This window comes from Pongo pygmaeus, chromosome 19 (genome assembly GCF_028885625.2).
Source record: "Pongo pygmaeus isolate AG05252 chromosome 19, NHGRI_mPonPyg2-v2.0_pri, whole genome shotgun sequence".
Lineage (NCBI taxonomy): Eukaryota > Metazoa > Chordata > Mammalia > Primates > Hominidae > Pongo > Pongo pygmaeus.
Genome location: NC_072392.2, coordinates 73072725 through 73094311, shown reverse-complemented (window position 1 = coordinate 73094311; position 21587 = coordinate 73072725). Strand labels below are relative to the sequence as shown.

The window sequence follows — 21587 nt, the reverse complement described above, 5'->3', positions numbered from 1 at the left end:
AGAGAGTCTCACTCTGTCACCCAGGCTGAAGTGCAGTGGCACGATCTCGGCTCACTGCAAACTCTGCCTCCCGAATTCAAGCGATTCTCATGTCTCAGCCTCCCGAGTAGCTGGGACTACAGGTGTGTGCCACCATGCCTGACTAATTTTTGTAATTTTTTTTTTTTTTTTTAGTGGAGACGGAGTTTCACCATGTTGCCCAGCTTGGTCTCAAACTCCTGACCTCAGTTTATCCACCCGCCTCAGCCTCCCAAAGTGCTGGGATTACAGGCATGAGCCACCACGTCCGGCCCTAATCATAAATATTCTTGATGGCATCTAGAATGATGAATGCTTTCTAGGTTTTCAGTTTACCCAGATCCATCAGGGGAATCACTATGGCAGCTCTAGCCTTACAAAATGTATTTCTTAAAAAAGACTTGAAAGTTCTTCATCCATGGGCTGCAGAATGGATGTGTTAGCAGGAATGAAAACAATATTATTTCCCTCGTACCCCTCCATGAGAGCCCTTGGGTGATCAGGTGCATCGTCAATCAGCAGTAATAACTTTTTAAAAAATCTTTTTTTTGGCCGAGCGCGGTGGCTCACGCCTGTAATCCCAGCTACTCAGGAGGCTGAGGCAGGAGAATTGCTTGAACCTAGAAGGCAGAGGTTGCAGTGAGCTGAGATCGTGCCACTGCACTCCAGCCTGGCCGACAGAGCTGACTGAGTCGGTCTCAACAGTGGCTTAAAATGTTCAGTAAACCATGCTGGGAACAGATGGGCTGTCCTCCAGGCTTTGTTGTTCCATCCATAGAGCACAGGCAGAATAGATTTAGCATCATTCTTAAGAGCCCTGGGATTTTTGGAATGGTAAAAGAGCATTGGCTTCAACTTAAAGTCGCCAGCTGCATTAGCCCTAACAAGAGAGTCAGCCTGTCCTTTGAAGCTTTGAAGCCAGGGATTGACTTTTCTTCTCTAGCTATGAAAATCCTGGCTGGCATCTTCTTCCAATAGAAGGCTGTTTGTCGACATTGAAAGTCTGTTTTTGAGTGTAGCCACCTTCGTCAGTAAGATTAGCTAGATCTGATGGATAACTTACTGCCGCTTCTCCATCAGCACTTGCTGCTTCACTTTGCACTTTTATGTTACAGAGACGGCTTCTTTCTTTCAACCTCACAAACCAACCTCTGTTAGCTTCTGACTTTTCTTCTGCAACTTTCTCACCTCTCTCTACCTTCAAAGGATCGAAGAGAGTGAGGGCCTTTCTCCGGACTAGGCTTTGGCTTAAAGGAATGTTGTGGCTGATTTGATCTTCTTTCCAGACTCAAACTTTCTCCGTATCAGCAATAATGCTGTTCTGCTTTCATATCATTCGTGTGTCCACTAGAGCAGCACTTTTAATTTAATTTTTTTTATTTTTTATTGTTTTGAGATAGAATTTCGCTCTGTCACCCAGGTTGGAGTGCAGTGGTGTGATCTTGACTCATTGTAACCTCTGCCTCCCCAATTCAAGCGATTCTCCTGCCTCAGCCTCCTAAGTAGCTGGGAGTACAGGCGTGCACCACCACCCCCAGCTAATTTTTTGTATTTTTAGCAGAGATGGGGTTTTACCATGTTGGCCAGGCTGGTCTCGAACTCTTTTTAAAAAATTTTTTTTGAGACAGAGTTTCGCTTTTGTTACCCAGGCTGAAGTGCAGTGGCACGATCTCGGCTCACTGCAACCTCTGCCTTCTGGTTTCAAGGATTCTCCTGTCTCAGCCTCCCGAGTAGCTGGGATTACAGGCGCCCACTGCCATGCCTGGCTAATTTTTGTATTTGTAGTAGAGACGGGGTTTCACCATGTTGGCCAGGCTGGTCTCGAACTCCTGACCTTGTGATCCACCCGCCTCAGCCTCCCAAAGTGCTGGGATTACAGTTGTGAGCCACCGCGCCCAACCTGGAGCAGCACTTTTAATTTCCTTAAAGAACTCCTCCTTCACAACTTGGCTACCTGTTTGGTGCAGGAGACCTGGCTTTTGGCCTCTCTCAGCTTTCAACATGCCCTCCTCACTAAGCATAATCATTTTGACCTTTTGATTTAAAGTGAGAGATGTGTGATTCTTTCTCCCTTTTTCTGTTTTCTTGTTTTGAGACAGGGTCTCACTGTCGCCCAGGTGGGAGTGCAGTGGCAGGATCTCAGATCACTGCAGCCTCTGCCTCCACCTCCCAGGCTCAAGGGCTCCTTCTACCTCAGGCTTCCTAGTAGCTGGGACTACAGGCACGTGCCACATGCCCAGCTAATTTTTATATTTTTTGTAGCGATAGGGTTTCATTGTGTTGCCCAGGCTGATCTCCAACTCCTGAGCTCAAGGGGTCCACCAGCCTTGGCCTCCCAAAGTGCTGGGATAACGGGCGTGAGTCACCAGGCCTGGAAAATGACTCTTTCTCTCACTGGAACACTTAAGAGGCCATTGTAGGGTTACTAACAGGCCTAATATCAATATTATTTTGTGTCTCAGGGCATGGAGACTCAAGAAGAGGGAGAGAGACAGGAATGGATGGTGTGTGAGCAGTGAGAACACACTCAGCATTTATTAAGTTCACCATCTTTTTTTTTTTTTTTTTTTTTGACAATATCTCACTCTGTCAGCCAGGCTGGAGTGCAATAGCATGATCTTGGCTCACTGGAACCTCCGCCTCCTGGGTTCAAGCAACTCTCCTGCCTCAGTCTCCCAAGTGGCTGGGATTACAGGCGCCCGCCACCACACCCGGCTGTTTTTTTGTGTTTTTAGTAGAGACGGTGTTTCCCCATGTTGTCCAAGCTGGTCTTGAACTCCTGACCTCAGGTGATCCACCTGCCTCAGCCTCCCAAAGTGCTGGGATTACAGGCGTGAGCCACCGTGTCTGGCTAAGTTCACCATCCTATATGGGTGCAATTTGTGGTGCCCCAACAATGACAATAGTAACATCAAAGATCACTGATCACACATCACCATAACAGATATAATAATTAAAAAGTTTGAGATATCGAGAGGATTTACCAAAATGTGACCCAGAGACGCTAAGTGAGCACATGCTGTTGGGAAAATGGCACTGACAGATTTGCTTGATGCAGTGTTGCCAGAAACCTTCAATTTGTCCTTTTCTTTTTCTTTTTCGACACAGTCTCACTCTGTTGCCCAGGCTGGAGTGCAGTGGTGAGATCTTGGTTCACTGCAAGCTCCGCCTCCCAGGTTCAAGTAATTCTCCTGCTTCAGCCTCCCAAGTAGCTGGGATTACAGGCGCCCGGCTCCACGCCCAGCTGATTTTTCTATTTTTAGTAGAGACGGGGTTCTGCCATGTTGGCCAGGATGGTCTCAAACTCCTGACCTCTAGTGATCCGCCCACCTCAGCCTCCCAAAGTGTTGGGATTACAGGCATGAGCCACCATGCCTGGCCAAACCTTTAATTTGTAAAAACTGCAATATCCGTGAAGCACCATGAGGTGTATTGGGAGATGAAGGTCTGCAGCTGGTGATGGACACATGGTACACCTTTCCTAACAAGACCTTACCAAAGCCACACAGGTACGAAACAGAGTAAACCTAGGCCCCCGACCCCAGCTCAGGGTCCCTTCATCCTCCCCTGGGCACCTCCCCATCTGCAGACCCATCGCCCTCAGATTACACACCTGGGGCTAGTACTCTAAGGCCAAAAAACCCAAAATCTGAGCCTGCCAATACTGCAGTGAAGTATAGTAACTGATGCACAAAGCACTTTGGAGAACTTTTTATTGTTTAAAAATCATAATCGAAGCTTCAAAAAACATACAAGCCAAGACATCCCAGTTCTAGTCCCCCACTCCCCAAAGGAGTACACAGAACTATCCTTCCCCTCCTGCTCCCACACCACTGGCCAGGACCCTGCCCAGGGAGGTCGCCTGCCCACCCTCCTGCCTGCTGTACAGTAAGTCACCGGCTGGGGAGGAGCCCTGGGGGAGGTCAGGGTGGCTGGCTCCCAGCACCCCCACCCCCTACACGAATGCAGCGTATGAGCTGTGTGTGGGAACACAGGGACAGTGCCCTGGGCAGGGGACCCCCAAGGGGGAAAGAGCCTATCCCCATTCCCCCTACCCCTCCCCAGCCCCCCAGCTCAAGGGAAGCTGTCATCATCATCTTCCGCCATCTCCTTGGCAAATTCCAAGTCCTGCTGTTCTCGCTCACGCCGTTCCTGGGGAGAGAGGCAAGTGAGGCCAAAGCTTCAGAGCAGCTCTCAGCCCTTCCAGACACTCACCCGCCTCCCCTTCTGTGTGGAAGTTTGACCTTTTGGTCTCACCTAGAAAGCAGAGAGCTTACCTCTGCAGACTCCAAGTCCTTGTTGTACGATTTGGGAGGAAACCTCATGGCCTGGGGCACAGCAAAGAGAAGAGATGAGGGAGGGAAGGAAGCAGGTGAGGCACTCACATAACCTGCACTCCCTGCGTCCCCTCTGTGAGCTAGACACCAGGCAGGAAACAGCGGGCCCCTCTCCAGTTAGTCTAGTGGGGGGCTAGGCATCAAAGGAATTATTACAGTGCCCCGTGGGAAATGCTGAAAAAAGAGGAATAAACGACCAACTCTCTTGACTGGGCAGGGAGGAGGAAAAGGAGGACCGCAGTGGATGTGGGAACGGGGAGAGGCCTTCCCGGTGGAGGATTCCATGTGGGAGGGGCCTGGCCTGCACTCAGTGGGGCTGGCTGCTGGGTGGTGGGGCAGGAGCGGGAGGGGAGGCTTGACCTAAGGGACCAGGTCACAAAGGGCCTTGCATGTCACGTGGAGTAGGGCTTAGCCGGATTTTAAGCAAGGCAGCAATATCCTAGTTTCCTGGGAGGAGACCAGAAAAAAACATGGCAAGCAAATAGTAACAGCACCAAACTCAGTGCTTAACTGAGGATGAGGGCTCACCCTTTTGTGGAGCTAGATACCAGCGCCATCTTTTTACAATTTAGACTTCGCTAAGTGCCTCAATACAGGGACTTCTTTTAATCTTACCAACCCTGTGAAGCAAGCAAGACAGGTAACACCTCCCTATCAGCTTCAGAGATGGAGAAACAGAGCTTTGAGAAGTTAAATGCCTCAAATTTGGAACCAAATGTAGAACCCTGCCCTCTGAATCCCTGCCTGGTCCTCCCTGGTGACCACATCATCCCTTAAACGCAATAGGAGAGGGCAACTGGCTATAGAACTATGGCCAAGTCCCCCTCCCATTCTGGGCCCCCTGCGCTGCAGCTCAGTGGTTTTACAGAGATTGGCTGGGACGTGAGTCACAAATTAAGCCAGTCTTCTCTGAGGAATCCATGAGTGTGGAGGGAGGGGCATGCTGCTGCCAGCTGTGACTCTGCAGCCACGGGCTTCTCACCTTGACAGACATGTTGTGAATATCTAGGCAGAAGGAGATGCGCTGGTGGAAGGCTAGCTGGGGCTCTCGGGTGGAATAGATGTCAATCATCTCCTTGGATTGGACATAGCCCTTCTCGTGGTTGATGCTGGCCTCAATGACACCATCCCGGATGGCCTGCAGGCCCCCAAAGAGGAAAGTTCACCAGCACGCCCAGCTTATTCTTTTTTTTTTTTTTTGAGATGGAGTCTCGCTCTGTCACCCAGGCAGGAGAGTGCAGTGGTGCGAACTCGGCTCACTGCAACCTTTACCTCCCGGGTGCAAGTGATTCTCCTGCCTCAGCCTTCCAAGTAGACGGGATTACAGGAACCTGCCACCAGGCCTGGCTAATTTTTGTATTTTCAGTAGAGATGGGGTTTCGCCAAGTTGGCCAGGCTTGTCTCAAACTCCTGACCTCAGGTGATCTGCCCATATCAGCCTCCCAAAGTGCTGGGATTACAGGCATGAGCCACTGCACCTGGCCCAGCACGCCCATCTTCTAAGTCAGAGAACATCTTGTTCCACCCCATTCCTCTGCCCTCGTAGTCTCACACTCACAGGCACTATCATAAACTCAACATGTGTACACACCTACACTCACACACTCACATGCACATCCATGCTCTCTCTGGCAACTTCTTGGCTTCACTGCAAATGACGGGCTCTCCCTGAAATGACTATGCCATTGCTTTACCTATTCCCCTCCTTGGCCAAACTCCTCCCACTCCTGCCTCCTGAGATTGGCAGGAAAGTGATAACCTGGTCACTGTGGTTCCTGAACCAGCCCCACCTTGGCAACAATGAACTCTGCATCTTCGGGGCTATCCAACTGCAGCTTCTGGGCGATGTCAGCCAAGGAGATTCGGGAATAGGAGAGGCTGATCATGCGTACACCTGGGAGAGGAAGGAGCGATGGGGTGGGCAGAGTGGGCACAGATCCTTCACTTGCCCAAGGATACCCACTAGGTTTGCCCCGGCCTGGCTTCTGCTCCTCCAACAGCCCCTCAGATCCTGATCCACACCTGTCTTAATCACGTTGTGCCGCAGCCGGATAATTAGGGTGTAGGTCCCATCTGCTTGAAACTTCTCCCCAAACTGATCCAGGACCTGGTTGAACTTGGCTAGGTTTCCTGTCCTGACAGCTGCAGGGAGAAAAGGAGTAGATTGGATGATGCAAATGGGCACAGGCATGTAAGAGGCCCCAGTGAAGGGGGCCTAGTGGGCTCTGGGGTGGGGAAGCCAGCCTTACCTTGAGTCAGAAGGAAATAGGGCATGAGTGAGCGCTTGAGGGAGGGCTGGCGGAACTGCAGCCGGTCAGGGATCTCCCCCAGCAACAGCTCCACCACGATGAGAAGCTTGTGCACCTGGACAGAGTGACAGGGGAACACAGTGGGCAGGGAGCCCCATGGGCAGAAGAAGAAAATGAAATGTGGCCTAAATTCTGCCAGATGTAGTGGGAAACAGGGAAAGGGATCACTGTTTAGGCCCAGAGAGAGGAGGAAGCCCTGAAAACCTGTGCTGGGCATAGAATCCAAGCTCTGCCTTTGGAGCCGGGTGCTGGGAATGTGGCCCTTTGGTCACATTTGGTCGCAGAGCCGTCAGCTGCATTTCACCTGGCCACCCCACACACAGTCTGCTCTGAAATGACAGTGCTCTAAAGTGAGGCCAGAAGGGTGGGTGCTGTGGCTCAGCAACAGCGAGGGACCAGGGCTCACAGGCCTGGAGAACGGAACGTGTGTCAGCCAGAGATGCTCATTAGGGAGGCGGACTGTTACTAGAGGAGAGGAGGTCATCAGTGGGTAGAACTCGTTATCTGGGTAGAGGCATAAGTGCAGGAAGGGGCCTGGCTTCAGTGAATGAGCAGAGTATCCAGACATAGAAGGGTAACTGGAAACCCCGGCCTGTCTTCCTCCACAGGACTGTGAGGTATTTCCGAGTGGTGCTGACCATGGATTCAGCATCGCGCAAGAACTACAGTGGAGGGAACGACGCCCCCCAACTCAGGAGTTCACCAGCAAACAGGAGGCACGGAACACAAAGCAGCTAAATCGTGGGGCAGCAAGTGTCACGGGAGGCAGGGGTTACAACGGGAGTGTGTGATCACACCCACGGCGAGGCAGACCCTTCACCCTCCACAGGCACCCATGAGGCTGCCCTGTCCACTGGAGTAACCCATGTATGAGAGGAAATCCCTGGAAATGGTAATTTATGAAGTGCCTTAAGGAGTCTGACAAAGCAGAAAAAGGAGGAGGGTCAAGGGTACAGATTGAAAAAGAGGCAGAAAAGTGTGGGTGCTTGGGGAGCTGTTAGGAAAGAGACAGGTGGGACCACGGTCTGGGGACTATGCCGTTGCCATTTTGCGTGCCAGGCTGAGCAGTATGAAGTCTGCATGTAGAACACTTGGTGTCTAGTCTCTATTCACTAGCTAGGAAACACTGAGCAACTGGGTCCTTAGTTCCTCATCTCTAAAACTACCAAATAACAATAACAATACCTAGCCTGTCTACCTCACAAGATCATTATGATACCCTACAGCAGTGGGGAGCAATGGAAGCTTCCCAGGCAAGGGAAGGACAGAGTTGGAGCTCTGCTTAGTAAGGCAAGTGAATGTAAGCTGGGCTGCTGGAGAGGAAGATGACCAGGCAGAAGTGTCTGGGAATGTTAGTGGCTCAAATCATGGCACTGGCAATATGAAGGAACAGGCAAACACAGAAGATGTGCAGACAATTCAACAGATGACCCAGTGATGGGAAGGAGATTGGGGGAGAGTCAGAGATGATCCCAAGGCCCTGATCTGGATCGGGAAAGCAGGAGGAAGGAATGCTAAGGGGGCCAGGACGGGTCTCTTTGGGACACACTGTAGAGAAAGACATGGGGGGTGGGAGGGGGAGCTGGATCTGCAGGCCTGATGCTCATGAGAGGGGTCAGAGTTAGTGTTATGGGCTAAACTGCGTCCCCCTCAAGTTCATGTTAGAGACCTAAACCCCAGTACCTCAGAATGGGATTCTATTTGGACACAGGGCCTTTAAAGAGGTAATTACGGTAAAATGAGGAGGTCATATGGGTAGACCCTAATCCTACATGACTATTGTCCTTCTAAGACAAAAGCAGGACACAGACAGGCAGAGGGAAGACCATGTGAAAACACCAGGAGACGGCCAGCGACAGGCAGACGAGAGGCCCTCAGAAGAAACCAATCGTGTCACACTTTGCTCTTGGACTTAGAGCCTCCAGAATTGTGATGAAATCAATTTCGGTTGTTTAAGCTGCCAAGTCTGTGGGACCTTGCGGTGGCAACAGAGTAATGGAGTTAGCAATGTATGGGCTGAAGAGCATCCTGCAGGCGAGTGCTGAAGCTGGGAAAGCAAACAAGGTCACTCAAGGAGAGAATGAGGGTTTTACTATTGACAGAGAGGCTCTCAGAGTGCTCTGCTGAGGCCCACGTGGTGAGAAGGAGCAGAGAGAACACTGGAGGGAAGGGGCTGGCCAGTGCACTGTTGGGGAGGGAGACAGGGGAGACAGGAATGGCTGCCTGAGAGAGGAAGCAGCAGGGCTGGGGGTTTTCTTCCCGGAGACTGAAGCAAACAGGTGATGGGCCAAGGCTAGAAGAGAGAGGAAGGAGTGTGATGGAAAACACAGGTAGTGAAGCTGGTGTTAAGACAGGGAAGGTGAAAATGGGTGGAGAGAGACATTCAAGTTTACAAGAGACAAGGCAGCTGCATGAACGAATGCTAGCCGGCCTCCAGCTTTGAACAGGATGAGCCAGTACCGCCCTCCTCAGAGCGCTCTGTGCACCAGCAGCACTGGCATCACCCAGGGCCTGTTAGGAACATAGACTCTCCGAATTGGAATCTACGGCTTCATCAGAACCCCAGGTGATTATGTAAGCTGGGTGGTGACAGGGGTACGGCAAGGGTGTGTGAGGGCAGAGGGCAGAGGGCTGGTTGCAGGCCTTCTCCCAAACATGCCTTCACTCCCGCCCTCTCTCTCCCTGCGCTCCCTCACCAACAGCCCAAGACCTCTCTTCCAGCTCTCTACGCCTTCCTGCCACTGAGATTTAAATGCCTGAAAGCCTCTCTCATGGTACATGACACATTTTATATATGTTAATTACCAGTATTTTTAGTGATTTTCAAAAGAAACTTTAGCGTCTCTCATATCGTAAGCAATCTAACATTTCGCTCACGCGCCCTGTGTGTCTGAAAACCCTTTACTTTTTGTGAAAATCCTACCCATCTTTCAAAGACCAGTTCAATTTTAATGTTTCTTTTTTTTTGAGACAGAGTCTTGCTCTGTCGCCCAGGCTGCAGTGCAGTGGCACGATCATGGCTCACTGCAGCCTCGACTTCCTGGGCCCAAGTGATCCTTGCACCTCAGCCTCCCAAGTAGCTGGGACTACAGGTGCGTGCCATCACGCTCAGCTAGGTTTTTTATTTTTGCAGAGGCGGTGTCTCCATATGTTGCTCAGGTTGGTCTCAAGCAATCCTCTTGCCACAGCCTCCCAAAGTGCTGGGATTACAGGTGTGAGCCCTGTACCTAGCCAACTTTTTCTTTAAGACCCTTTCTCTTTCATTATTTGATCAAAAACAAATCTGACTTTCTCTGAACTTCTGAACAGAAATAAAATCAATCTTCTACTACATTGACCTAATCAACATACATGTCTCCCGTTCCCTGTCAAGGCACCATGGAGGTGGATGTTGTGTGAAGGCAGGAGCAGAGGTTTGAATTTCGGAAGACTGGGTCTACATCCTGGCTACTGGGCTCTGTGACTTCACATACACCCTCAAGCTTTCTGAGACAACCTTCTTTATCTCTTTGAAATACTCTAGTAATAAGAAATACCTGGCCTGGAGCGGTGGCTCACACCTGTAATCCCAGGACTTTGGGAGGCTGAGGTGGGTGGATCACTTGAGGTCAGGAGTTCGAGACCAGCCTGGCCAACATGGTGAAACCCTGTCTCTACTAAAAATACAAAAAATTAGCTGGGCGTGGTGGCAGGCGCCTGTAATCCCAGTTACTCGGGAGGCTGAGGCAGGAGAATCCCTTGAACCCCAAAGACAGGGGTTGCAGTGAGCCAAGATGGCACCTCTGTCTCCAGCCTGGGAGACAGAGCAAGACTCCATTTCAAAAAAAAGAACCAAAAAAACCAAAAAAACAAACAAAAAAATTAGTTGGGTGTGGTGACGGGCGCCTGCCCAGCTACTCAGGAAGCTGAGGCAGGAGAATCGCTTGAACTTGGGAGGCGGAGGTTGCAGTGAGACAAGATCGCGCCATTGCACTCCAGCCTGGGTGACAGAGGGAGACTGTCTCAAAAAACAAAAAACGAAAGAAAGAAAAGAAAGAAAGAAAGATCACTTATTATCCTCCCTTCCTATCCCTTACAGTGCCTAATACCAAGGTTGATGCTTAAATACTTGCTGAGTGACAGCTCTTAAGTGGCCAAGTTTTATGTTTACTTGAGCCACTCAGCCTTGCAGAGATTTTCTGGGTTCCTTGGCCACAGACAATACAGTTTCCAAATGTGAACATGAAGGACCAGATAAAAACCTGGGGTTTATATCAACACAATCTAGGTCCAAGCCTGGAATGACTGTCAGGAGCACTGGGGAATCAGGAATATTCTAAACCTATCTGCCAAGGAGAACACTCTGAATATCCACTGCCAGAGGTGCAGGTAGTGTCTGCTTCGTGACACCCACAAATAGATGTGAAGCAACGTTTTGCAGACACAGTGGCTCGCACCTGCAATCTCAGCACTTAGGGAGGCAGAGGCCGAAGGGCTGCTTGAGCCCAGGAGTTCTCACCTAAGCAACAGTGAGATGCCCGTCTCCACAAAAAAAAAAAAAAAAAAAAAAAGTTTGAAGTCCTTCTGGATAGGAAGGTTAAGGATGCCTTTCCTAGCCCCTAGCATAGAGAAGAGAACTGAAGTGGTAGGGAATGAGTAACAGGCAAAGGGGCCAGGCATGGTGGCTCACACCTGTGATCCCAGCACTTTGGGAAGCTGAGGTGGGAGGACTTCTTGAACCCAGGAGTTCAAGACTAGCCCAGGTAACATAGCGAGACACCATCTTAATTAAAAAAAAAAAAAAAAAAAAAAAAAAAAAAAAAAAGAGGCAAAGGGATGATGGTGGTTGTGGCTCACCGTCTGTTTGAAGCCGACAGCTGTGTGCTGAGGGGCCTTGCGAAGGGCGTTGGTCATTGTTCTCCGGGCCTCTGAGTACTCCAGCTGGATGGCTTTGATTCGCCCTGGGAGTGGAGGAGAGGAGAGTTGGTCAACAGAGTGGGGTCATCCAACCCCCCACCGACAAGCCAGGGTGCCAAATGGGCCTCTTATGCACCACCCCTTGGAAAATTTGCACCAGGTAGGCCTGAGACACCTTCTGATTTGTGGGTTGGGCCCCTCTGCTCACCTGTGTAGTAGAGGTACCTGGCCCACTCATTGTTGTTGGCCTGCTCTGGGAACACAGACTTGGACACCAGCTTCTCAGCCTGGTCGTACAAGCTGTAATGTAGGTAATTCCGCAGCAGGAGGTTCAACAGGGTGGCCTGCCCGTCTGCGTCATGCCGAAGCGTAGCTGTCCGGAGCCGAGCATGCAAGAAGCTTCAAGAAGGAAAGAAGAAAGATGTCAAAGGCTTCAAATCACAACTCTCTGAACTGCCTTTGACTCTTCACTCTTTCTCAATTCCTTAAGAAAGTTATACAAATTGCTTTTCTGGTTATTTGCTGAATACTGTTAACTATCGAGTGCCTAAGGTGTATAGCACTATTCTGGGTGCGAAAAAGGGACAAAACCCTGCCCTTAGGGAATGCAGTGCAGTGGGGGAGGCAATGGTCATGAGAAAGAAGCACAGCCTGCAGTGTGGCAGAAGACAGGAGGCCTGTGAGGCCAGGGGAACTGCAATGGGGAATGCAGGAGATGAGAAAGATGAGTTGAACTTTTCAACAGCTTGGCCAAGGCAGGACTCACTGAGAAGGGATCAGTTAAGGGAAGGCTTGAAGGAGGCGGAGAGAAGAGTGTTCTGGACAGAGGAGCAGCCAGTGCAAAGGCTCTGAAGAAGAGTGTGCCGGGCACACCAGAGGAAAGGCAGGCCAGTGGGGCTGAGGAGCAGGAGGAGGTGAAGTCTGGGAGGTCAAAATGGAGCAGATCATGTCAGGCCTTATGAGGTATTGTAAGGACTTTGCCCTTCCTTGAGACGGGAAGCCACTGCAGGTCTTGAGCAAAGAAGTAAAATGTTTTCTAGCCTGTCCCTCCACCCCTAACCCACCCTCAGTCCTACCTTGATGTGGGGTGAAGGGAAGAACCTGGGGACAGTTCTTTACAGCCCAGCAGTGACCCACTTCTTCATCTAGCATCAGTCTCTCTCCCACACCCCTCAGGTGGCGCAGGGCATGGGAACCACTGCCCCTCTTCCCTGCTTACATCTACAGGTTCATCGCCCTCTCCAGATCCACAGCTGTGTGCTTGTGACTGACCAAGTCTCTGACCCCGCGGGCCCCAAGTGAGATCCTTGGCTGCCTGTACCTGCGCACCACATCCAGCTTGTCCAGGAACTCATAGACCCGGGCGTGATAATAGTAACACTTTGCGGCTACAAGGTCTAGGGCCCGGCGGTTCTGCGTACTGATCTTCTGCATCAGGTCATCAGAGATCTTCTGTGCCTGGGGAGGAAGCCAAAAGAGAATCAAGTGGCAGTTCCTCAAAAGGATAAACATGGAGTTGTCATCTGAGCCAGCAATTCCTATCCTAGGTATGCAAGCCAAGAGAACTGGAACTTAGGCTCACATAAAAGCATATACACGAATGTTCACAGAAGCATTATTCATAACCAAAGAGCAGAAACAACCCAGGTGCCCGTCAGCTGATGAACAGATAAACAAAATGTGGCACATCCACACGAGGGAATATTACTCAGCCTTAAAAAGGAAGGAAGTACTGACAGACACTACAACATGGGTCAACCTTGAAAACATGATGCTAAGTGAAAAAAGCCAGAAACCAAGGGCACACGGTGTGTAATTCCATTTACATGAAATGTCCAGAGTAAGTAAATCCTCAATAGAGACAGGGCAGATTAGTAGCTGCCAGGGGCTGGGTAAGGGGAGAATGAAAAGTGACTACTAATATGTATGGTGTTTCTTTTTGGGGTGATGAAAATGTTCTGGAATTAGGGGTGGATATACAACTTTGGGAATATACTAAAACCCACTAAATTGTAGGATACTTTATTTATTTGTTTGACGGAGTCTCGCTCTGTCACCAGGCTGGAGTGCAGTGGCGCAGTCTTGGCTCACCACAACCTCCGCCTCCCTGGTTCAAGCAATTCCCCTGCCTCAGCCTTCTGAGTAGCTGGGGCTACAGGCACAAGCCACCACGCCCGGCTAATTTTTTGTATTTTTAGTAAAGACAGGGTTTCAAGGCCAGGATGGTCTTGATTGTCCGACCTCGTGATCCGCCAGCCTTGGCCTCCCAAAGTGCTGGGATTACAGGCGTGAGCCACCATACCTGGCCTGTAGTACACTTGAAAGGGGTGAATTATATCTCAAAAACAAACAGCCAAGTACAGTGGCACGTGCCTGTAATCCCAGCTACATGAGAGGCTGAGGTGGGAGGACTACCTGAGCCCAGGAGTTCAAGACCAGCTTGGTTAACATAGCAAGACCCCATCTCCAATAAAAACAAAACAGTGGGCCAGGCGCAGTGGCTCATGCCTGTAACCCTAACACTTTGGGAGGCTGAGGCCAGGAAATCACTTGAGCCCAGGGGTTGGAGACCAGCTTGGCAAGAAGGTGAAATCCTGTCTCTACAAAAAAATACAAAAATTAGCTGGGCGTGGTGGCACATGCCTGTAGTCCCAGCTACCCAAGAGGCTGAGGTGGAAGGATCACTTAAGCCGGGGAGGTCAAGGCTGCAGCGAACTGTGATCACATCACTGCCCTCCAGCATGGGCAACAAAGCGAGACCCTGTCTCAAAAAAACCCCCAACCAAACAACAACCAAAAACAGTGTGGTAAGGAAAGGAAACAAACCAGGGAATTAAGGAGTGGGACTTACTTCCTGAGTGTGCTCCTGTGACAGTGGCTATCATGAACAAAGAAGCTGGCCCTAGCTGGGGGAGTGGTGGAAGTGCAGTTTGCAAAATGGAGCTATTAGTCCATAATAACAGCTACCATTTATGACAATATCATGAAAGCTTACTATATGCAGATCATTGTGCTAAGTATTTCTAAACAAATTATTTTATGTAACACTAACCATCTCGTAAGGTAGGCGCTATTATCCCCATCTTACATATAGCTGGGGGAAATTAATTTGCCTAGGTTATGACTGGGATTGGAACCCAGGTCTTTCTGTCTCCAAATGCCCCTACTTTTCCCCAAGAATGTACTACACTGGTATCCCCAACAGACCGGTACAGCATGACCACTGCAAGCCCTGTCCCACAGTGCCCAGAGCAGGAGTGGGTTCTCCCAGGATGTGGGATCAAACGCATACCTCTATGAGGAAAGAGTGTGGGGGACAGTTCTTAAGAATCAGTGATTATTTCCATTTCTTCACCAGGGACGATCTCCCCACCAAACCCCTTGCATCACTTGGGGCTTATGAATCGCTCTCACTGCATCCTGGATACCTCTTTGTAGCGCTTGCTGTTCATCATGAAGATGACCATGAGGAGCTGGAGATAGGCTTCCACTTCAGGCAGAAGCGGTGTCGATGCAGCTTTTCCTGTGCGGGGACGGAACTGTAAATCAGCCTCTGTGTCCATGGGCTAGGAGAGGACAGAAGTTACCATGGAAAAGCTCAGTCAGATCAAGTAACCAAGAATTTATTGAGCATCCACTATGTATTTCAACGTATTTATTGAGTGTCTACCATGTGCCAAGATTTTCTTAGGTGCTAGGGATAAAAAAATAAAGATGACAGTCTTTCCCAAAGAAATCAAGGAGGAGCTGGGTGCGGTGGCTCACGCCGGTAGTGCCAGCTACCTGGAAGTCTGAGGCAGGAGAATGCTTGAGGCCAGGAGTTTGAGACCAGTCTGGGCAACACAGTGAGACCCCATCTCTCAAAAAATAAAAAAGAACTAGCCAGGCATGGTGGTATGCACCTGTATTCCCAGCTACTCGGGAGGCTGAGGCAGGAGGATTGCTTGATCCCAGGAGTTTGAGGCTGCACTGGGCCATAAGTGTGCCACTGTGCTTCAGCCTGGGTGACAGAGCAAGACCCCATCTCAAAAAAACAAAACAAGTCAAGGAGGCTGGCAATATAATATTAATAAACACAATAAAGTGTTACAGGAGAATAATAAATTTCTTTACACAACATAATGGAGACATAAAGGACGATGTAAGGAACCTTCAAAGAGGCTACAACCTAAGTGGAGACATTAAACCACCACACCTGGAACCAATGCAAATACTACTGGACAGGGCTGAACGAAATAATTCTAGAGATGAAATCAGAATAATGAGACCAAAAAATTGTTTCTTGTGGGAACAAAGAAAATTTAGGGAAAGTCAACATATAAACAAAAAAAACCTATTTTCTTTTTCTTTTTTTTTTTTTTTTTTTTTGAGACAAAGTCTCACTCTGTCGCCCAGGCTGGAGTGTAATGGCGTGATCTCGGCTCACTGCAAGCTCCGCCTCTTGGGTTCAAGCCATTCTCCTGCCTCAGCCTCCCGAGTAGCTGGGACTACAGGCACCCACCACCACGCCCGCTAATTTCTTATATTTTTAGTAGAGATGGAGTTTCACCATGTTAGCCAGGATGGTCTCGATCTCCTGACCTTGTGATCCGCCCGCCTCAGCCTCCCAAAGTGCTGGGATTACAGGCGTGAGCCACCAAGCCCAGCCTAACAAAACTTATTTTCATATTTTGTCACTGACACTGGAAAAAATAATGTGTTACAGTCACCCCCCAAAATAATCACGTTTTATGAGTTTAGAGATGTGAAGGTCAGAAAATATTCAAGGTGGAGTTGGGGGAACAGTACATTTTTCCCCTTTCCCAGACAAGAAACTCTTCACTGCCCTACCTCCAGGGATGTTCTGAGTTTCCCTATGCATGGAGCTGACTGAGTATACAGGATTTTAAGGAAATGCAGGTGCTGGAAGGTCAGTGGAATTGGAGAAGGCTGAGACCTGGACCATGCCATGAATAATGAGGGCGAGTTTATAGCTACAGAGGATAAGGAGAGGTCTCTCCTGGCACGGAGGCGCCACCACCACCACCAAACTGACTTCGTCTGCATTCACTATGTGCCAGGCACTGCTCTAGGAGCTTTACACTCCCCACTCCCCAATCCGTTCATCACATTTAACAAATGAAGAAAACGAGGCACAGCAAGATGGAGTCACTTGCCTAAGCCCCACAGGTACTAACTGTCAGGGTTTGGATTCAAATTCAACTCTATCTCTAAAATCTGTGTTTTTTCTTGTTGTGTTTTGAGGTAGGGGGGTCACCCTGTCACCTAGGCTACAATGCAGTGGTGCAATCTTGGTTCACTGCAATCTCCACCTCCTGTATTCAAGTGGTCCTCCTGCCTCAGCCTCCCGAGGAGCTGGGACTACAGGCAGATGCCACCATGCCTGGCTAATTTTTGTACTTTTTGCAGAGACAGGGTCTCACCACGTCGCCCAGGCTGGACTCAAACGATCTGCTCGTCTCAGCCTCCCAAAGTGCTGGGATGACGGTGTTAGCCACTGTGCCCACCTCAGCCTCCCAAAGTGCTGGGATGACGGGTGTGAGCCAGTGTGCCCGGCCCTGACACCTGTGCTCCTCCTAACCACTGTTCTCTACCTCCTCCATGGTAAAGCTTCAGAGGAAAGAGGCAGCAGCACCTTCTCTCTCCTAGAACAACAGAGAGGTCACCCAACGCAACCTCAACTGGAGTAGGGGGTACAGGTTGCAGGGTAGTGGGAAATGAGTTTGACTGGGAGGGTCCTGATCCCCTGACTTGGAAGAATGACACTACAGGGCAGTGGACGGTTCCCTTGTCACTGTGCAGATGAGTATTCAAATGGACTGCTTTGGCTTCTCTCCTCATGCTACCACAGGTAATAAGATGGGACTTTAGGACGGGAAACAACGCTGTTCCTGGGGATCTGAGGCCAGGCCTGCACCCTTTAAGTTGGCCTGACTCACTCACCTCTTCCAGGAAGGGGAGCAAGAAGTCTCGAGTGGCATTATTTGAAGTGAAGAAGCCCTGCACAGCCTTATACAGAACACAGTGGTTGAGGCGGCGTGATGTGGAAGGCAGCATCCGCAGGGCCCGCAGCACGAATCTCGGCTCCTTGCCTGAAACCGCTTTCTCTAGCTGTTTCACGTGCTCCTTGATGTCTGAAGAGGAGCAGAGAAGAAAATGATGTCACTTTCACTCCTAGTCCCCCACCACTCCAGGCAATGAGTTCTTTTTTTTTTTTTTTGAGACGGAGTCTCACTCTGTCGCCCAGGCTGTAGTGCAGTGGTGTAATCTCGGCTCACTGCAAGCTCCGCCTCCTGGGTTCACACCATTCTCCTGCCTCAGCCTCCCGAGTAGCTGGGACTACAGGCGCCCGCCACCACGCCTGGCTAATTTTTTTGTATTTTTAGTAGAGACGAGGTTTCACCGTGTTAGCCAGGATGGTCTCGATCTCCTGACCTCGTGATCCGCCCGCCTCGGCCTCCCAAAGTGCTAGGATTATAGGCGTGAGCCACCGCGCCAGCCAGGCAAGGAGTTCTAAGGAGCCTCTCATGGAGGGGCAAAATGCGATCACTCACCTTTTCTGCCCTAATGGGGTACATCATATTTACAGATTCCACACATTGATTTTAAGACATAACCAAGTGGCAAGAAAAAAATACACTGGGGGTGCAGGATGGGGTAGAGGATGACAGAGGAAGAAAAGAAAAACCAATTAACTAAAGAAACCTGGAGTCCAGATTTATCAGATCTTAATGGAAAAGACTTTCTAAAGGTAAACAATGGGAGAAATCACATACGCACAAAAGATTAATGGGCTTGACTTCATTTAAAAAAACCCTTTTAGATAACTGTGTATACAAAAGAAAAATATTTTCAACAAATGTGATCAAAGATTCATATTTTTATTCTATAAAGAGCTTGTATAAATGGTTAAGAGATATAATGGTATAATGATTATGTTGCCACAATTTCAAAACAAAATTGGAGACGAACTAACATACAAAGAGGAAAAATAGCTAACAGACAAAAATTATATTCCGTTAGTATTTGAGTAATTGCAAATGGAAACATTTTTAAACTACCAAATTAGTAACATTAAAAAAATTATAGGCAGGGCACCGTGTCTCACGCCTGTAATCCCAGTACTTTGGGAGGCTGAGGAGGGCAGATCATTAAGGGTAGCAGTTTGAGACCAGCCTGGCCAACATGGTGAAACCTAGTCTCTACTAAAAATAAAAAAATTAGCCGGGCGTGGTGGTGGGTGCCTGTAATCCCAGCTACTCGGGAAGCTGAGGCAGGAGAATCGCTTGGGAGGCGGAGGTTGCAGTGAACCGAGAGCGCGCCATTGCACTCCAGCCTGGGCAACAGAGCAAGACTCCGTCTCAAAAAAAAAAAAAAAATTATAGAGTACAGTGAAAACTACATTTCTCCTGATATAATGTAAATCAGCACAGTTTTTCTGCACAATAACTATCAAAAACCTTTAAAATGTTCAGCCTTTTAAACTCAGGCACATAGGTTTTGGTGGGAATCTGTACTGAAGAAATAATTATAAAAGTAGATTTTTTAAGTTGGGCACAAAGATGATTGCTTCAAAGCTATTTATGATAGCAAGAAACTAGAAACAGTTTAAATGCAAAGCAATAAGGGAATGCAATCAATGAGTAGTTTCTTAGGCACTTCTGTATATTCAGCGATTAGCACAGGGTATCTGGGCCACACTAATGATATAATAGTAACAGCTGATATTTATGTGCTAGGCACAGTTTTAAGCATTTTAATGTTCACAACAACCCAATAAAGTACTGTACTATTACTCGTATTTATACAGATGAGGGAACTAATTCCAGAACTTGTACTCTTAACCACTATATTGGGTATTCAATAAATGTTTCTGGAATAAATTGAATGCTGATTATGTTTACGAATGTTAATGAAAACACATAAAATTCAAAATTTATATTTAGTTATGCCTTGATACAAATTGTATACATAACTTGCTCTCAATTATAGGAGAGCAGCTAAAAAATTCACAAGAAAAAATGTTTATCATGTTTTTTATCCCCTGCTTTTAACTTCTCATACATTTCAAAATTTCTGCAATGAATATGAATTACTTTACAACAAGAAAATGAAGTGCCTGTAATAAACACACCCAGTAGGCAATGCTGAGTGGCACCTTTGACATTGGCTGTCACTACTTTAGGTAAAAGGATCTCTATTAGATATCGATCCTGTTGCTCAACTTTACAGTAGAGCTGATGTAGTCAACATCATCACATCCTCAAAAGCACCACCTAGGAGGATAACTTTGCTTATCTCAATGTTTTTGAGTTAGTTTCTCACTCATTTTAGTGAAAAGAAAACCTAGTAAGTAGTCTGGTCTCACTTGATCCAGAACCAGGAAAATGGCACCAGGATCACAGTGGGAAGCTCTCACTTTGCCCACTTCAAATGGAAACAGGACGCTCTAAGTGGGAAAAGTAAAACATGAACTTGGAGGAACAAGAGGACTACAGACACTCGAAACAGGAACCTCGGAGAAAAGAAATAGGAGACACCGGTATATAGGAGTTTAGGCCAAAAGTGAGTATTACAAAACCAAACAAAGATGACACCCGAAAAGTTTTAAGTGTGTGTGTACTTAAACCCTTTAGAAACAGGGGCAGTAGGGACCTGAAGGGAGGAGACAGCAAGGGGACTGTTGGAACACTTCAGTTAGAGAAGTAGGAAACAAGATACTAGGTCGAAATGGTTCATTCGGGGGAGTGTGCTAAAGGCAGCTAGGACAACAAAAATCTGCTGTACAGTTTTAAAACTCAGGAGTCAATATTCTAGGTCATCCTGGCCCCGTTTACACACAGACACAAACACTGGTTTCTAGCGGGAACAATCAGTCATATATTGGAGGCGCTAAAATCAGTCGGGTGGGATATAAACGGAATAGGTCAGAGGGGAGGACTTAGAAGAGGGAGTCCCCAGGCCCACTGGGACCTAGATATAGATGCAACCCCAGATATGGGGATGGAGGGTATGGGAGGGAAGTGGTTCCCAGCCTGGAGAGAAGGTTCAGTCATTGGGCCTGGAGTCGGGAGTGTCAGGGCAGTGGGGGCAGGTATCTGGGGGTGATCCCAAAGAACTGAGGGTGGTGAAGGCTGCTCTGGCTTCCCAGCGAGAAGCCAAATCACAGGGGTCGCTGTCACCCGCGATCGCGGCACGTTCCCGGCCTGGGCTGCCGTACCCTCCAAGGTGACGGTGTCCAGCTCTCGCTGGGAGTGCTCAGCCGCTGCCGCCGCCGTCTTGCCGTCTGCCTCCCCCGCTGATCCGCCACCCGTCGCTGCCTCCTCTTTCATCTCCACATCCTGGGGGGCCGGCGGCGGTGGGGGTTCTTGTTCTCCTCCGCCGGGCGGCGGTTTCGCCTTGTCCGCGCCGCGGCGCCGCGCCGAGCCCTCCTGCTTCATGACACCCGGGGTCGCGGCCTAGTCCGGGGACCGAGGCCGGGGCCTCGCGTGAACCCTCGCACCGGGGACCAGGAGCCGAGCCGGGCCTGCACACCAGCGCGAGATAGCGTCGTGCCGCACGATGACGGAGCAGCTACAAACCCCTTCCCGGCGCTGGGCCTTCTGGGAAACGCCAGGCCCGGCAGGCCGATGGCCGAGTCAACAAAGGGGAAATAAATCAACAGCCGAGATGCAGGATGAAGGAGGAGCTTCGAGGAAGGAGCGGGGAGGAGCCTGTATGGGTTCGTGGGGCTTTCTTTCGAGCGTTTAAGTGTGATGCTTTTATGTTCCTCTCGAGTGCATTTCTGTGGGCGTCCACGAGAGGTCCCCTCAGGCTCCAATCTGGGTTACAAAGGACTTTAAGAGCGTCTCAACCAGCGTGGAGTGGGTACAGCCTATCCGAGCGCGGGACGAGATGACGTCACGAGTTGCCGGGCAGGTTTTGCGCCCAAGTTCGCTCAATTTTCCCCGGTCGCTCGTGGGGTCTCTTTCCAGATCCGCGGGGCTTTTGCTCAACGGCTGCTGGGCGCATCCGGCAGGAGGGAAGG

General features: G+C 49.4%; 1 protein-coding gene across 1 annotated transcript; it reads right to left on the bottom strand.

The window, feature by feature from the left end:
• Nucleotides 1-3717: 3717 nt before the first annotated feature.
• PSMD3 (proteasome 26S subunit, non-ATPase 3) lies at nt 3718-21388 on the bottom strand. Its single transcript, XM_054457478.2, has 12 exons — nt 20781-21388; nt 17504-17694; nt 14989-15126; nt 12882-13018; nt 11769-11959; nt 11501-11604; nt 6605-6719; nt 6378-6497; nt 6146-6249; nt 5338-5493; nt 4296-4346; nt 3718-4170 (listed from the first exon to the last, which is right to left on the bottom strand). Exons 1-12 carry the CDS (start codon nt 20998-21000, stop codon nt 4093-4095), a joined length of 1605 nt encoding a protein of 534 aa, XP_054313453.1. The 5' UTR covers nt 21001-21388; the 3' UTR covers nt 3718-4092.
• Nucleotides 21389-21587: the final 199 nt, after the last annotated feature.

Excerpts from the sequence above, each read along its gene's own strand:
- PSMD3 (XM_054457478.2), bottom strand. The coding sequence starts at position 21,000 with ATGAAGCAGGAGGGCTCGGCGCGGCGCCGCGGCGCGGACAAGGCGAAA. Across the intron at positions 15,127-17,503 it reads TGCTCCCCTTCCTGGAAGAG|CCCATGGACACAGAGGCTGA; the intron begins GTGAGTGAGTCA and ends GTCCTCTCCTAG. Across the intron at positions 4,171-4,295 it reads AGGACTTGGAGTCTGCAGAG|GAACGGCGTGAGCGAGAACA; the intron begins GTAAGCTCTCTG and ends CTCTCTCCCCAG.